We start from the raw sequence: 16,684 nt of genomic DNA on the forward strand, positions 1-16,684 counted from the left end.
AATCCCAATTATTTCTGTATTTACAAAACCAAGCCAGCTGATACATTTGTATTAAACAGAAATACACAATGTGGAAAATATGTGCTATACAAACATAAAGGCACTGTCCCACTGTCATGCAACAGTTTCTCTGAACCTTAAGTTTATTAACTCCATACAGATGTCGTTTTGGGTTATCTGCTGAAAAAGAAAACCAGATGTGGCCAGCAGATGTCACTATAACACAGATCAGTATGAAGGGAGCGTGAACACTGGATCCCACTCATGGGTACTGTTCTTTCACTGAAGGTTGTTGTCTGAACATAACAAAGCAGATAATAAATATTTGTAATCCTGCAGGAGTCGGTGTGCCATTCGATTCATTTAACTGATGTCCGTGAAATTTAGGGAGGATTCTCCTGCTTTAGGTTTTTCGTTGACATCATAGTCAGTCCTCATGACCTATGATATTAAAGTACAGTTTGTCTGAGCTGCTGATAGTAAAAACTTGTTTGTGGCAGAAATGCTTTACATTTGCCGTCTGTGTGTGTTTACAATCGGTTTTGATAGCAGCAGTAGTTTCTGCTGTTACCACGGTCAGTGCAGTAGAGCGCAGTATGTACAGTAACATGTTAATTCATGAAGATCAGACAACAAAGAGGACAAACATGAGAAAAGATTGATACAACAACTTACATCCACTGTCAGCTCCCACCACCAGTACCACTTCTATGTTATGCGAGTCTCCCACAGAAACAAACTTGTGCCTTCTTTAAATTATTAAAAATCAAGTTTATTTGAAATGGCCTGACGTGTTTATTGAGCAAGGGTTTGTTTTGGATTCCTTCCGTCTTTTATCACATTTAGAAAACAATCCACCAATGGATTCGCCGCAGCCAAACTCATACACAGAGATATGCATGATTTCATCTTTATCACACAACCACGTATTCTGTGGATAACAGAGAGTACAAGGTACAAATCTGACATTTGAAGGTTCTGGACCCAGAATGAAGAGAGGAATATGTTTTCACCGGCCTGCACCCATACTGCACTCCTCCTGGTGGGATAGGGGATGACAAAGGACAGACACGGATGCGACACTCAGATGAGTCATTGGTGTGTGGATGGTGTGTCATTCAGCCGTAACAAAGTTATTTCCCCCCTGTCTGCTTGCCTTAGAAAAGTCTCTCCTACATCTCTGCAAAGCTTCTCAAAGACATCTGACTCTATTCCTTCTACCTTTTCCCAAAATGTCCACTCCAGATTCAAACTCTTTCTGGCATCCACTCGCTCAAATCTCATCCCTTTTTGTTAACCTCCTGTGCACAATTACATGAGTAAATGTACGGTTTGATTACAAGTAATATGCTGTAAATGGATAACATGTGAGTAACATGATGATTAATAGGCCTTGTAATGATAACACATCAGTTGTGCATTGGTACTACCTCATTTCCATCAACACAGTTCATGAGGCTCCAGGAAGTCAGAGGAGAAGACGCCCACCGATGTGGACATGTCCAAGGGGTTGACGCCCTCTGCTGGCGCTGACAGGGTCAGGTCCAGCCAGTCCATATTGTCCATATTGTCCATGTTGGCATTGTGCAAGGTAAAAGCAGAGGGCGGTGCGTTTACGTTAAAGTCCACCTCCATGGTGATGGGTGAATGCAACTCCTCCATAAGCTTCAGTGTTTGTGGCTCAGTGTCGGCGGGCAGTGTGCAGTCCAGGAGGGAGTCCAGCTGGGTGTCAGAGATCAGCACTGACAAGCCACTCGAAGGTTTGAGGGGTGGCGTGGGCGGCTGTGCCACTTGGACCATGGCAGGAGGGCGGGATAAAACCATGTTGACAGGTAGGGTGGTTACGCTGGCTGTCACGGGGAGAGGCTTGTCCAGGCTGGGAGGATCCTGTTTGATGAAGGGGGAGATTTCTGAAAAGAACAAGTGCAGAACAGAAAGAGTGAAAATCCAAAAATCTAAATGAAGTCATCCCAATTTACCAAAATGAAAAATAAATCAGTATTTCTCACCACCGCTCTCAATTAACACATCAAATAGATCATCCATCTGCTGGCTGGCTGCAGTGGGACCCTGCAGACAAATAATGTAAACCAGTAAATGACACCTGACGACTTTACGATAAACTTTTATTTCAGCGTTATTTTCATTTTCCCACCTGAACAGCTATTAGCATGCTGCGTGTCTGTTTCACTGCATCCTCATAGCGCGGCGGGTCTTTACACTTTGACACATGGGTTTTGAACGTGGGCTGATGCAACATCAGCGGTGGTTGACAGTGACTGGGAGACTGTAACAGGAAGAGAAAACAGTCCAATGAAAAACAGGATACATCCGACAGACACCACCACTCCAATGCAGTTTACATCTCACATATTAAACCCAGACTCAGCACTTCAGGTGCTTTACGGGAAAAGACGAAAGAAAGTACAAGAGACTTAATGGTGATCTTCTACCTTATTCACTGGTCCATTAGCGATGGGCTGGTTAACGGCGGCTCCTGTAGGATGAACACCCACTGGGAATGTGCTGAGTGAACTTTGTGCTGCTGTGTCCATCCTCCACGTCTGCAGTGAAATTCAGCAGGGAGGCACACATTAATAAATGCATTAATGCAATCAATGTTAGGGGAATGCTTCGAATGCTACGGAAAAGTCGACACACGTACGCACACACACGTACGCACACACACGCACACACATACTGCAGGAGTTAATTATGTTGAAGTAAACAATCTGCAGGGGGAATTGGGGAAAAGAGGATTGCTCTTGATCACCTGCTTTTAATATAAAATAAGTTACACAGAATTTTGGTAGGGCCTCTTCAGCTGAGGCCTGCCACATTTTTTAATCCCGCTTGTGCTGCGCATCTTAACTCATGAGTTTGTGTGGAGCTGCGGTTTCTGTGTCTAACTCTGACTGCATGTTGGACCCGGATCAGAGCGACGACAGAGGGCAGCGAGGCCGCTCCGGTCGGCCGTCACTCAGAACCGGCTCCAGTCGCCCCCATGTTTCCACAGGACTTCTATTGATGCGAGTAGAAGATTTCACCACTCAGCCGAGGCCTGTTATTATCATGGCAACAAGAAAGATGTATTACCCGATGGTAGCGTGTAATTGATTGTTAGAGGGAAAAACATAGGATATGTGATACATGAGGCAGCGCCATCAAAAACACTGCACCCCATCTACGATGCGCAACTCCACTGCAAAGTAAAGCCCAACGTATGATTTCAGGTGTCACACGTTTCATGAGTGAGTCTCCCCATACAATCCTAGTACGTATATTCTAAAGGAATGTAAACCATCACAGGGTCACGGCTGACAGTGATGACTAATAAGGCGGCAGAGCGAGGCACCAGCATTCGTGTGTTTTCTTACCTTTGTCAGTGGCGGAGTGTGAGTGCTGCATTGGGGTTGTAAAGCTGCTGAGGCCTCTATTTTCTGTGGCACCTGTCCAGAGGTCTGGATGAGGCCTGGGGCTGTGCTGCTAACAGTAGTGTGTAATTTGATGCAGTTGGCTGACAGCTGGATAGTGAGTGCTGAGGCAGGAGGGGTCGCAGGCAGCAGAATCTGCGCTCCGGCCTGGACAGAGTGCGGTGCTTCGGGCTGCTTGCTGGTCTGATGGCTGATGAGGAATTGATTAGGAGGAGCTGAGTGGCTCTGATCCATAGCCTCCTCCTGTTTGACCAACACTGGCTGACCAGGGGAGCGACAGGGAGCGGAGCAGTTTAAGGGGGACCTTTTCTCCTCTTTGACCTGGATGGGAGCGAGAGGGCTGAGCTGAGGTGGAGAATCTCCCTGCTGACTCCTCTTCTCCACCTCCAGCTGCAGCTTCAGTTCCTCCACCAGCCTCTGCTCCTGCTCCAGCTTCCTCATCAGCTCCTCAATCTGACGCTCCTTCTCATGAAGACGTTGGTCCTTTTCAGAGTCCCTCCCAGAGGACCCTGTCTCTGTGGCTAACTCCTCCTTTGGAGCTCTGTGCGGGGAGCTCCTGCAGGGAGCAGTGTAGGCTGGAGACCGAGAATCTGAAAGATGTGTTGAACTCTCTGCCACACTACTGTCCTCTGTACCCAGACTGGACACCTTGGAGGCTACAGGGGACACAGGGGGGGTTAGTTTGATGTTTTCTGGCGTTGTTGCAACTGATGCTTCCAAGGCAGCAGCGGTCTGGATGGTAGAGGTCTCCCGATATAACTTCAGCCTCTCTATCAGGTCTATCTTAGTCCCAGAAACAGGGAGCGATCTGCGTTTTAGTTCCATTTTCAGCCCAGCAACCTGTAAACACAAGAGATTATCATAGAATATCTCTCAAATCTTTGTTTGGGCTCCTCTGCAGCATGCATGAGGTGCATAAGCTCAGACAGTGTCACCTTCATCTCATCCAGATTAGCGGGTAAGTGATCCAGCTTGCGGTTCATCAGAGCGTGGCGGGGCTGTACGGGTGCAGCTGCAGCGTTTCCACTCAGACCAGTGGAACAGCTGGTTTGTACCTCAGTTGCTGATCTGTTGTAATAAGACGGGAGAGAAAGGGAGTACAGAGTTTGAACTATTATCTATTTTTCACAATTAACAGCTTCTGTGTAGAAAACCGTGGGCAGGAAATGTCAAGTGTGTGAGACAAACAGCAGCTGCGGTCGGACAGTCGAGGCAGTGAGCTTCACGGCTTCTAAAAGCAGGTGTGAGTGTTTAAGTTTGTGGAAAATTGTAATAAAAAGCTTAACTTAGGAAGGAAGCTACATTTGTATGTCAGGGTTGTTTCAGCAGCTTAAACAATGAAGCCTATACACAAAGACAAGTGTTGGTGGGGAAAATCCTGTCTCTGGCTGTGTCTGTGTGGCTGAATGAAGCCATACTTTACTGTGGCAGGCAGGACGGCCGGGTAGTTGTACTGCTGCTGTTGCTGGTTCAAGATCTGGAGCTGCAGGAACTGCTGCTGCTGCTGCAGGAGGCGGGCGTAGCCAGAGTGCATCGGTACGTCATTGAGCTCCTGCTTCTGGTCCGGGGGTATGTACTGATGGTACTTCAGCTTTTTCACCCATGGTTTGGGCTCTTTGCTCTTTTTGCTACGGCTTTTATCGCCAGGCTGCTTGGGCAGAGTCTGCTGCAGAGCACAACACAACAAAAGGGAAGGGGGACATGTAAAAACCTGAGCGGACCACCTGGACACGTTTTGAGTTTCTCCAGGAATAGAGGCAGCATAGCCAGTACCAAAACTTCAAGACTTGGAACTGATGGTGGATTTTTATAGCTTCAACACTGAGCTGGGACATTGTTCTGACACCCGATGATAAACGCCGGATGAGGAAGCGGGTAGTGGAAATGTGAACCTCATTGTTTTACCACCTGCAATTACAGGATGCACATGAAAATGGCTTGGCATAAGAGCAGCAGGTTATAACTTTGAAACGTCAAGTTGGGCTAAGCCAGCACACACACCCTGCGATTTTTCAAATTCAGTCCACTATTGTATTCCAAGGGAGAGAGAGGTCGCCTTGTGCTCAGAGAGGCACTGGATCATGATAGACACACAAGTTATTGCTTCACTCATGCCCTTTGATTTTTGGCTTAGATTTGACACAGCTTAAGTGAAGAGGGTCAAACCATCGTTAGACCCTGACTGAGGACAAACTGTGGCTGGCGCATATTTAAAATCAACTACTTTACACCTCATCGTTCCTCAAACTGCACTTCGACTTGGCTGAATTTCAGCTCAACCCTAAACTGATGAGACTTTCGGAGTGATAAAACACAGACGCTGTGTCTTCTGACGTATGGGCCATCACATTTCCAAAGGAAACCAAAAAAAACACACAGTCAATAAATCAGAGAGACAGAGACAGAGAGCCGAGGTCAGTTTCCTGTCAGCTGGTTTTAAACTAAATGAACTCTTCCTTTCAAAAGAACAATCACTGCTACACTTAAGTTAAAGAAGACTTTGAAAGGTCTTTGGCCAAACTGGAAACTAGAAGAACAAACTCACCTTTACAAGAACTGGCCCTGGCGTGACACTGGACACAGCAGCGGTGATTGGCTGAGGTGCAGATGTTTGTAAGTTGCTCTGCGTCTCATTGGTACAGACGAGTTCGAGTAAATCTGATGGGGGCTGTGAGTTAGATGGCGGGGAATGCTGAAAAAATAAGAGACAGAGGAAAAAAAACAACAGACAGAGCGGTCATTAATCATCCTCCCACGCTCGACAAGAAAACCAACTGGAATAAAAACAGGTTGATAAACTCATAAAATGAAAAACAAGCATGATATGTGTAGGTTACATTTTAGACTTATAATAGAAAGCGTGTCATCAAAGGGTTGTTTTATCTGTTAACATGAGCAGTTTCTGTTTAAGGATTTGTAATGGTTGAGGGTTCACCTGGACGGCAGAGTTTAACTCAGAGGAGGATGAGGCGGCCTCAGTCCCTGCAGACTCCCTCACAGAGGTCGAGGTGCAGACGGGAGTTTCCTGGCCTGGAGGCTGCTCCGGTGATAAGGCCTCGCTGCTGTCCTCATCAAAGCTGTAAACATCTGCTGCTTTAGAGTAGTTTGACTTTTCACCTGTGAGGCCGACATCAAACATAAATAAATGCAGCTTGTTATTTATTTTAAGGATGAGTTAAAAACTGGGGGGAAAAAAGCATTTGTCTTACTTCATTTTGCAGTGAATTTCATTCTTACATTGCAACAGGAGTAACAACAGTATAAGGGCAGCGGAGGCGGGACTTCGAGCTAATGTCAGCATGCTAACATGATCACAGTGGCAATGCAGCAATGCTTATACAAATCAGGTATAATGTTGATCTAATTCACCATCTTAGTTCAGCATGTTAGCATTCTAACATTGCTTATTAGCATTAAACACAGAATACAGCTGAAGGTGATGGGAATCAAGACAATAGATTTGCAGGTGTTAAGTCTTGAGCTACTTGACACATTCCAATTTTGATGGTACAGGAGGATATGTGGGAGGATCTTCAAATTTATCTGCAAAGTTAAACCGACTGACTTTGATGATATCTCCTAAGATATCACCAAAGTGGATAAGTTGCACATTAGTCAGTGACTATAACAAACACACAAACATTGCTGTAGGCTTACATATTCAATACAGACATAACGGTATCAGCAAATGAAACTTGTATATCAATGAGTTATAAATGTTTATTTTCTTAATTCAAGATGTAAATATTTGGTTGTTTTTGCGTTTTCTTTGTCTTTATAGTTGTTGAGAATAAATTTTTTGTGTTTAAGCCTCATTGACTTTTCTTTGTCTTAAGGTTTTTAAAAAGTGACATCCTAGGAATCATTGAAGGTCTTTTTTCAATATATATTGGCTGACATTTTATCTTGGAAATGTTCTAGTGAAAGAACAACAATGGCTTAAGTACCTGCTGTTCTGATGTTACCCAAGTGGCTAAAATAAAATATTTTAATGGTTCATGTCTTCTAATGTGGAAGATATATAACATTTACCATTGTTGACCTCTTCAGAAGCAGGTTCCACAGGCAGGATGTTCTTCTCCACCAGCTCCATGGGTCCAGGTCGCTGGGAGATCTTCTCATTGAGATCATCAGTCAGTCTGGCCCTCTTCAGCTGCATCTGTGTGGCTTGCAGGGAGGCCTCCGCCTGCGACTCTGATAAAGATACAGAGAATCATTAGCTGTGATCTGGCCAGCGTCCGTTGGCCTCTTAACCGTTTCATCAGTGACTCACAGCAGCTACAGCCAGAACTCACAAGGCCATTTATCTGCTTAGAACTTTGTAAAACAAAGTAGGCAGTAAATTGAGGCAGATTAATAACCACATCATGTCTCTCTTATCTAGAAGCGACTAACTAGTGAGAACACACAGGAGGAAGACTACCTTGCAGGATGTGCATACGGACCAGCTCAGATCGCTGAGGTCTGCTGCAGAGCTTGTGCTTCAGGAAGTTCCCTGTCTGTTAAGAAAATGAAAATGTTATCGAAAAAAATTAAATAAAAATGGAGGATAACAAAGTAATGTTCAGCTGCAGTGCTGATGAAACATCTCACCTTAGCTCTCTCCAGGCTGCGAATCTGCTCATGAAAGGCTGCAGGTGTTTTCAGAGCTGTGACAAGGGGACAAAAGAGCATTCGTAACTGTTCTCGCTTAACACAAGAAAACCTCCTTCCATTTTAAATTAAATAAACAACTATATAAATAAACAGGTAAATAATTAAAAATAATATAATAACAGGATAAATTGACTTGAAACAAAATAAATGAGGAGTTGATTTATATTAAAAAAAAAACTTTGCATCATGAACTTTTATTCTGCATTTCTAATGTGTATCATTGACTAGGATTTTTTGCTTTTAAAACCTACAAACTTCCAACCTAGCCCTTTAACAGCTTATCTTTTCAAAGTTCTCTAGCCAGTTCTTGGCCCTACAATCCTATATAATCTTAATCTATTACTTTATTTTCCTGGCTTCATCCCCACTGGCTTGAAAACTGCTGTGGCTAAACTGTCAATCTACTTTAAAGGCTCATCACTTCTGCTTACTATGGTTTAGATTCCTCCTCTGTACCTTTCTTGCTTAATCTCAGTGCAGCTTTTAATACTATAGATCACTTCCACGTGTGGAAACCAATTTGGTGTCTCTGGCCGGGCTCTCACCTGGTTTAAGTGTTCAAGTACTTATCTGAAAGACACAGTGTTTTGTGAATTAATACTACATCAATATTTACTGACAGGCAATATGGAGGAGCCCATGGCTCTCTTCTTGGCCCTCTGCTTTTCTATATTTTCTCTGTTTATATTTTAACTCCAGGCCAAATTATACTGCGAGTGAGTCATGGATTTAATTACCACGGTTGTACTACTGATACTCATTCAAGTCTTGAAATTGCTCAGGATGGTTCAGAATGAGATCACTGTAAACTTTCTGATAACCGCTTCATCTTTTCCCTCAAGCACTTGACTGCCCAGGTTGTATGCTTATATCTCTTCAACCACTCCTCCCTGTTCTCTCTATTTCCCCTCGTGCTGGAACATATGCCACCCTGAGACCCTTCTTTCCCTCTCCTGGCTGTCGGTGCCTCGTGCCAGATGTTTTGGATCTGGATCTTCATCCTCCAGGAGGCTGTCTCTCCCGCCGAGTGTTTGTTTCTCTCTACTCAACGTGTTAATGACATGCTTGTTTTTGTTCCCTTTTGTATGTTTGCTTAGTCTGTCCTCTTTTACAGATCTTCACGGTGGTCGCGTGGCTCAGGTCTAATCTGTTGGTGGCATGTGGAAGTTGCTTGATGTCCTCCCAGATCATATTCTTCATTCATGTTACAACCTATAATGTAATCGTCCTGACCGTCCACAGTTTAAATCTTCTTTGTTGCCGTATTCTGTAAACACCACATCTATTGCTTATCTGTAGGTTCTGGGGGAGTGATCCCTCCTCCCTTGCTCTCCTAGAGATGTCCTTCTTTCTTTCTTGTGTATGTGTTTTTTGGGGAGTTTTTCTTTGTCTGATTCAGAGGTTTAAGGACAGCATGTGTCGTAATATTGTGCAGATTGTTAAGACCCTTGAGGCAAAATTGTGAATTGCGATATTTGGCAATATGACATTCTTTTACTTCACTTTCCACCTCAACTCGGCTGCAGTGCAATCTCTTTTTTCTATCATTATTTTCATGTGTTTTGTCTTTGTTCTGCATGAGTGTGACATTGATAATAAACAGAAGCTCATGGGAGTCCAACAGGAAGTGTCAGCTTTACTGATTCAAGCAGAGAGGAGATTGCTCCATGCAGCGAGTCACTCTTTGATCCCCCAGAATAAACTCATGATGCTTTAGACCAGGTCTGGCTCACGGACTCGTCACCTCCTCTATGATGAGCACTGTTAGCTTTAAGGACATTTTGGCCAGAGGGGGGGCTCTGAGGAGTGTGTCAGAGGAGCAAAGAAAAACATTCCTGCTCGTCACCCAAATCTCAGCACATACCTACCATGAGCGTTTAAGTGTGGGAGTAGCAGAGTAGCTTCAGCGGAGAATGGCCTGGGAAGGTTTGTGTGCGGGTTCATGCTTGACCAGGCCACAGACTGACCTCCAGTAAAGAAGACTCAGTCACTGACTCATTTGGCCGTGAGGCGCCAGAGAGGAGCAGAAAACCTGACCGAGACTTTTCAAGAATGAGCAGGACACATCTTTTTCTCTTTCTGCCTTCCCAGCAATCAGCACAATTCTGTCGCAGAGTCGCCTTCTCTATTATCAGGTGTTCTCTCAAACACAATGCCCAGCCAGGGAAAGGAGGGACTGAGTCTACTCCACTTTGTCACATCAAAAGATGAATGGTATTAATATGGGAGCTTGTCCCTTCTGGTTCAGCACTGCTGTGCTGCTTGATGGCTTATCTGTGATTAATCTTTGAGTCATTTTCATCATTGGCTATGTTTACATGAGGACAATGATCCAACTATTAGTAAGAGTAGAATAAACCACCCACTTAATGAGAATGAGTAGGATGAATTCAAATGTTTGTCTAAACAAGTCAGTTTGATGTTCATGTCCTAAGGTAGAAAGAGTGAAATTTAGAAAACGTAGTATGTATATTTCCAGTGGTGGGATGAAACAAGTAAATATACTTAGTTACTGTACTTTACTTAAATAGATTTATTACTACTAGTACTTTTCACTTTTACTCCGGCATATATCAGCAAATACCTACACTCGCTACTCCCCTACATTTTAGACAAATTATTGCATTACTTATTCACATTGTATTTGATATGTTTAAAAGTAATCAATAATTGCTGACCCAATCAGATCAAGCAGGTTATATTAGACCCCGCCTCCTTCCACAAGAACGAAGGGTGTGTTGCGATCGCCCAGTAATGCAACGCAAAGTGGACTGCACAGGGTACTCAGCCATCTTAAGCGAAATTCCAGACTGTAGGCAGCAATCATGCTCAGTTCAAAGGGAACTGTGCAGGGAGGAAGTGAACAATAGTCCATCAGTTTGCCGGAAATTGACAAGAAAAAATACCCATCAGTCAATGCGCCTCGCTGGAGCGCTTAAAAGAAACTGAAGAAACTGTGACTTGATAGCCATGCAATGACTGCAGGTCTAAACTTTGTAATAATTTACGATTCAAATTGTTAAAACATCAAAAATGCTTGAAGCAAGCTAGAATTATGTTGTTTTAGCGAACATAAGCCCGGCCTACAGTAGAGTTATATTTCCCGATAGCAGCAACAGGTATCTGATGTGTTTACGCAACCAGGGTAACACACGGAGGAAGTGATGTCAAAGTGTGTCCAGAATGGAGGAATTTCTCATGGGAAGTTGCCTGAACTGACATTCCCTGATCATGGAGTCGCCATGTTCATGTTTGCCAAAATAATATACTTCACCTTTTTTCATTAGGCCAAGTACTTTTACTACTTTAAGTATATATAAAAGCAAGTTCTTACTAATGTCTAATAAAGTACATCCACTCATATGGATCCCTCACCCATCCCATGTTTTGCCACCTTGTCCACATGGACCTTATTGAGGACATGACCTCCTTGGGTTGCAGTACGACTGCACACAGGCTAAACAATGTTAATGCAAAACAGATATACCACAATATGTAACTCAAAACATTGAACATGCGGCATAACTCATCCCCGTCTACCTTAGGTATGAACTTATAATTCAAATAACAGCAACGAAATATTGTATGTAAGAAAAGTAGAAGGGCATTATGGGGAAGAAAGACACTGTGGACTCTCTTTGTGGCTGTCAGTCCAGGAACCTCATTTTCAGAGTGTAAGGTAAGAGTTTTGTTTATGTGTGATGTGAAGACTCACGTGGCATGATGCCTTGATCCACAAGCTGCTCCCGAGTTCTCCTCTGCTGCAGACAGAGCTGGAGGACTGTGAGGGCGCAGAGACACGGAGGTCAGAGTTCCACTTATACCATTCAGAGCGGCTGCATCAACACACAAGCACCTCTGGCTTTAAACTGTGAAACCTGCCAGACTTCAGATAACACAAAGCGCTTATTATTTCTCTACCCCCAAAAGGCCGAACAGAGAGGCCTGTTCACCACCACAGACATCCTATTCCCTTCCTGTATGGTTTTAACTGGGCCAGTTAAATTTACAGCACATTTTACAACACTGCAGACCCAAATGTGATTGGCTGAGAGCTTTCCCAGAGCAAGTCAATATCTCTGTGTAAGATGCAAATGCATTTAGGAATCAAACAAAGTACACTGCAGAACATACACAGATAAAAGAAGGATTAAAGCTGGAGCTGTAGTCACGATAACGAGCAAAGCTGCAGACGGTTGTGACGCCACAAGAATCAAGTGAGTTGTTTCCATTTAATAACGTTTTTTTTTTTTTTTTATGTAATCTTGCTTTAGATGGATAAGCAGTGATCCATGATGTTATTGCTGAACATCAAAGATGTGTCTATCTTACAGCAGAAATTGTTGAGTCTTGGAGTTAGGCCTGACATCCAGTACACTTCCTCAGCTTTGTTTCCCCATCAATATAAACTGTCGTAAGATCCCAGTTTAAACATTTATAAACAAGCGAGCGTGGACATGTTACTTCAGCAGAGTAACACGGCTCCGTGCATAAGAAACAGTTTGAAGAGAAAGGTGATGGGCGATGGTGACGAATGAGGCGGCGGCGGGTGAGGTGCATGAGGCCCTTCACGTCACCACTGTATAGTGACGTGAAGTCAGCTCAGCTACATCCACTCAGTGGCTCAGGGGGGAGCAGCTACTCCCACTCCCACAGAATATCTCTCTCTCTCACACTCACACACACACACACACACACACACACACACACACACACACACACACACACACACACACTAAATAGACCTGCTCAACTCTCCTGGGAAAGGCACTGCGTCTGAGCAGGCCTCTGTGACTCACTCTAGCAAAAATAAACTGGGCAGCTGTGAGAACAAGGCCTGGGAACCATGAAATTTGGGGGTAGTGAAGGGGGTGGGATCTCCAGTCATATGCAGGGCTGAGGGGACGGTCATGGGCTCACGCTGGCGGGCAGGGGGAACGCGGAGTGACAAGAGCCGAGGCAAAAGGGTGGGAGGCTGACTCCATTCTCACAGCAGCAACAGCATCAAATCCAGGGCAGAGAACACAGCGTCCCTGCCCCCCCACCCCGCCTGCTGTGTTTTCCTATTACGAGCCAGAGGGGTTATGATCAGCTGGAGACAGATCATACCTGGAGATTGTAAAAAATTGCCATCGGTTTGTCTCAATATTTATATCTGATGCGACTCGGAGAGAAGGCTACAGGCAAGACAATTTATGAGTGCATATTACCACATATCAATACCATCGAAAGCTGCCTCCCGGTGCCACAGGAGAATGCAGAGATTAATTTAAGCGTCAGTATGGGGGTGCACCTTACGCCTGGGGTCCTCCTCACTTTCTGTCATCTTGCGCTGGACCTGAACCCTGGCTAACCTCGCTGTGATGTAAACTGGCTCCGCTCTCCAGCTCACCAGCAGAGCGTAAACAGAGGTTGTAGAGAAACACAGAGCGAGGGCTCGGCTCAAATCCTTGTCTACTGATGTAATCTCTAATCTCAGACCCATGTTGTTCTCAGTAAATCAGCCCTGGAGGTCTCCCATCAGACCTTTTCCATTTTCTTTGACTTTTTCTCCTTTTAGGAAACAATGTGGCTACAGATGCTCTCCGGCCAGTGACAGTTGAATCTAGCCAAGCAGCAGACTGACACTAGGTTATGTTGACTTTGTTGTTATAAATACCAAAGACTTTAAACAAGGTCCAGTTTTATGTCATTTGAGTGTGGAGCGGCTGATTCAGATAGTATAGCCAGTCATCTTTTGCTTACTCAAAGGGTATATAAACATAGCAGCCTGCCAAAGCTGACAGAAACTTTTATTAAAACGTAAAGTAAAAACAGGGGTCAGTTTACCAGCAAGTATAAAATATACTATTACTCCTTTTATCCTGAGATCCAAAAACGCAGGGCATTTATCAGCAAGGTTTGAGCACTATCAATTAAGTGATTGTTACATAATGACTGAGAACGAAAGGAAGGGAAGATGTGGCTGTTTTAACAGAGCTGTAACTATTTATAACTGGATTAGAGTCTTAGTTTGGGAGAGAAATTGCTATTTTTAGTTAACTTGTAAATAATTACTTGTTTAATTAGATTTAAAAACATTGTTATATATACAATTCCTGGATTATGATTCTTTCAGAGATGAATTAACATGTAGCTTTTTTCTTGCAGGTTTTATTTTTTATCATTTGAGTGTTTTGCATCCTAGAAAAATCGATACGCATTATCTCTTTTGCAGGATTAAAAAAACACTTGTATCGTGAAGTCATGATCCAGTCACTGACTTCGGTGGTTGGCGAATCATCAAATGTGACCTCACACGTGTTACAATAAGGTGACTTTATAGAGCCTAAACCCCAGTGACAGTTTTTTTAAAGACTGATACGCAGTTATATTGTGTTTTAATAAAAAGAAAATCCACTTTACTCTGGGCCTGGTCTAAGCTGCTGCTGCTTAAAGATTACAAATATTGAAATAACCTGTATATCTGTGTTTTTCACATCATTTGAATGAGGCATCTTACATTACAACAGTAAATTTATGGTTAATATTACATGTATGTCGGAAAACATAACACCGTTGAGTGCCAGTTACAACATATGCATGATAAAACAATGTCATATCTCTGACTCGTGACTGTTTTTATAGAACAGGTTTGATTGATTATCCATCAGAGCTCCACTCTGTCCCGTATAAATGATGCTTGCCATGACTCAATGTGATGAGCTTCACTGTTGCCCTGTCATTTCCTGTTTTGGCGGGACTACGTCAACCCCCCCCCCCCCCCCCCCCTGCCACTGCTGCCGGCATCAGTAAAGACAAACAAGAGCACAATAAAAACTTCTATAAAAATCAAACAATGAAAGGCATGCAGATAGGAGACGGAGAAGACAGGCAGAGCACCTGATTTGAATTTACCCCTGCAGATGGAGGGGGTCTCCACATCAAGGCAGGCCATGGAGGACAGTGCTGGTTTGCTTGGCAGCCAGGTCTGGAGTCCCATGGAGTGATGAGGCCAGTGGAGACGGGGGAGAGTCCGGGAGAGAGAAGACGCAGCTCTGAGCGACCGACAGCTGGCTCGCAGAGCTGCACGCAGTCCCTCCTCTCTGGCTCTGTGCTGGCCTCTGAGGAGAAAGCGTGTGTGTGTGTCTGTGTGTGTGTCTGTGTGTCTGTGTGTGTGTGTGTGTGTGAGTGTGCGTGAGTGCTCAGTCAACGTCAGGAGGAGGGAACACAGCGCTGCTCATGTTAACCCTCGCTAGGTCACTTTGTTCTGCTCGCAGAGGACTCATCATACTACAAGAAGAAACCCTGGGGAACTTTTGCTTATTTTGTGAATATCTCATAATAATCAAATTCACTCAGCAGGGGCCCAAAAATCCAATACATCGATAAAAAACAAGCTGAGGGGATTTTTAGTGGGCACGTCTCCATGAGAAACAGCATGAGTTAGGGGGGGGTTCTCAATAAAATTTTTGTAGCACTAAATAACAATGACAGGAGCAAACACACTGGGTCCTCAGGGACATGGAGGCTTATCTCTTAAATTTTTTTTTTGAGGATAGGTTTGTAGTTATTATTGTTACCCCAACCAAGGATGTTATGTTTTCACCACTGTCTTTTCGTCTATTTGTTAGTTGTGTTTTTGTTTGTTTGTAAGCAAGAGATTACAAAAATACAACAACAGATTTCCGTTAGGATGTCGTATGTGTCAGGGTGGAACTCATACAAGTTTGGTATGGTTCCAGATCTTCACTCTCTTTTACATTACAACATAGAGATTTTCAACATTGTCACGGTTTCCCCAAGGAATGATCAGAAACATTTAGCAGACAGCTTGGTTGAATACAAGGGGACAGTTGGGGCCTTAGCAGAGGTATGTGCTGACATTCTAGTTTCCATTGCTGCTTTCCATAACAACACCATTGATTCAGATCTAGTCATAGAGGGGATTATCCCCAAAACCTTGTGGCTTACAATGGTGTAACATGGCATTGGTGGCTCAAAATGCACAAACAGGAAATGAGATAACAGGGAACGAAACTAATTGTGCTGATGTGTCTCAGAGGGTCCAGGAAGTTTGTGTTACAAATATGTCAACGCTTAGAGCTCTGGCATCTTTTCCCGCTACGGATCTGATGTGAAGGTGAAACTGTGGAGACACAGTCCTCCTGGCTGTTCCCCGTGATGTGCCTGAATAGGACAACACAAACTGGGGAGGACTGCACCGCTGTGTTTTGGATGATTAAGATTTCACTGCTGGGATCAAGAAATATGCAAGTCAAACAGAATCGGACAATGGGAAACATGCAGCCGGCGAAGCAAATGGGACTAGTACAGTCAGGCGCAATATGTTGTGACGGCTCACCGCTGGGACGCAATAATGGTGAACAAGAGCATAAAAAATACGGTCAGAGACGTCGGAATGTGGGAAAAACATCTTTCGTCGTGTCATCCGTCCATAATTCACAGAATTCCTTCTGAGTTCATGTTTCATGAGTGCGCTGGTCAAAGAAATCAAACAGAAATTTCATGAATACCTCACACACCTGTTTTGTCCCATAGTCCAAACGTCTCTCCTGCATCCTTCTGCTGTGGTCTCTCGAATTCCCATTCCA

The 16,684-nt window shown here is 44.0% G+C and overlaps 1 protein-coding gene across 2 annotated transcripts; it reads right to left on the bottom strand.

Annotated features, from left to right (window-relative positions):
• Positions 1 to 125: 125 nt before the first annotated feature.
• mrtfbb (myocardin related transcription factor Bb) lies at positions 126 to 15,231 on the bottom strand. 2 transcript variants are annotated; one of them, XM_062408001.1, is made up of 14 exons: positions 14,988 to 15,231; positions 11,806 to 11,871; positions 8,028 to 8,083; positions 7,858 to 7,933; positions 7,467 to 7,628; positions 6,370 to 6,551; positions 5,980 to 6,126; positions 4,853 to 5,100; positions 4,370 to 4,502; positions 3,378 to 4,274; positions 2,454 to 2,564; positions 2,156 to 2,287; positions 2,010 to 2,070; positions 126 to 1,910 (listed from the first exon to the last, which is right to left on the bottom strand). In XM_062408001.1, exons 1-14 carry the CDS (start codon positions 15,070 to 15,072, stop codon positions 1,441 to 1,443), a joined length of 2,826 nt encoding a protein of 941 aa, XP_062263985.1. In that variant the 5' UTR covers positions 15,073 to 15,231; the 3' UTR covers positions 126 to 1,440. The 2 variants fall into 2 exon arrangements, with proteins under 2 accessions (XP_062263985.1, XP_062263984.1); XM_062408000.1 differs by having other exon boundaries at positions 4,853 to 5,097; positions 14,988 to 15,200.
• Between the last annotated feature and the right edge of the window lie 1,453 nt (positions 15,232 to 16,684).

The sequence above is a fragment of the Platichthys flesus genome, chromosome 16 (genome assembly GCF_949316205.1).
Source record: "Platichthys flesus chromosome 16, fPlaFle2.1, whole genome shotgun sequence".
NCBI classification, from domain to species: domain Eukaryota; kingdom Metazoa; phylum Chordata; class Actinopteri; order Pleuronectiformes; family Pleuronectidae; genus Platichthys; species Platichthys flesus.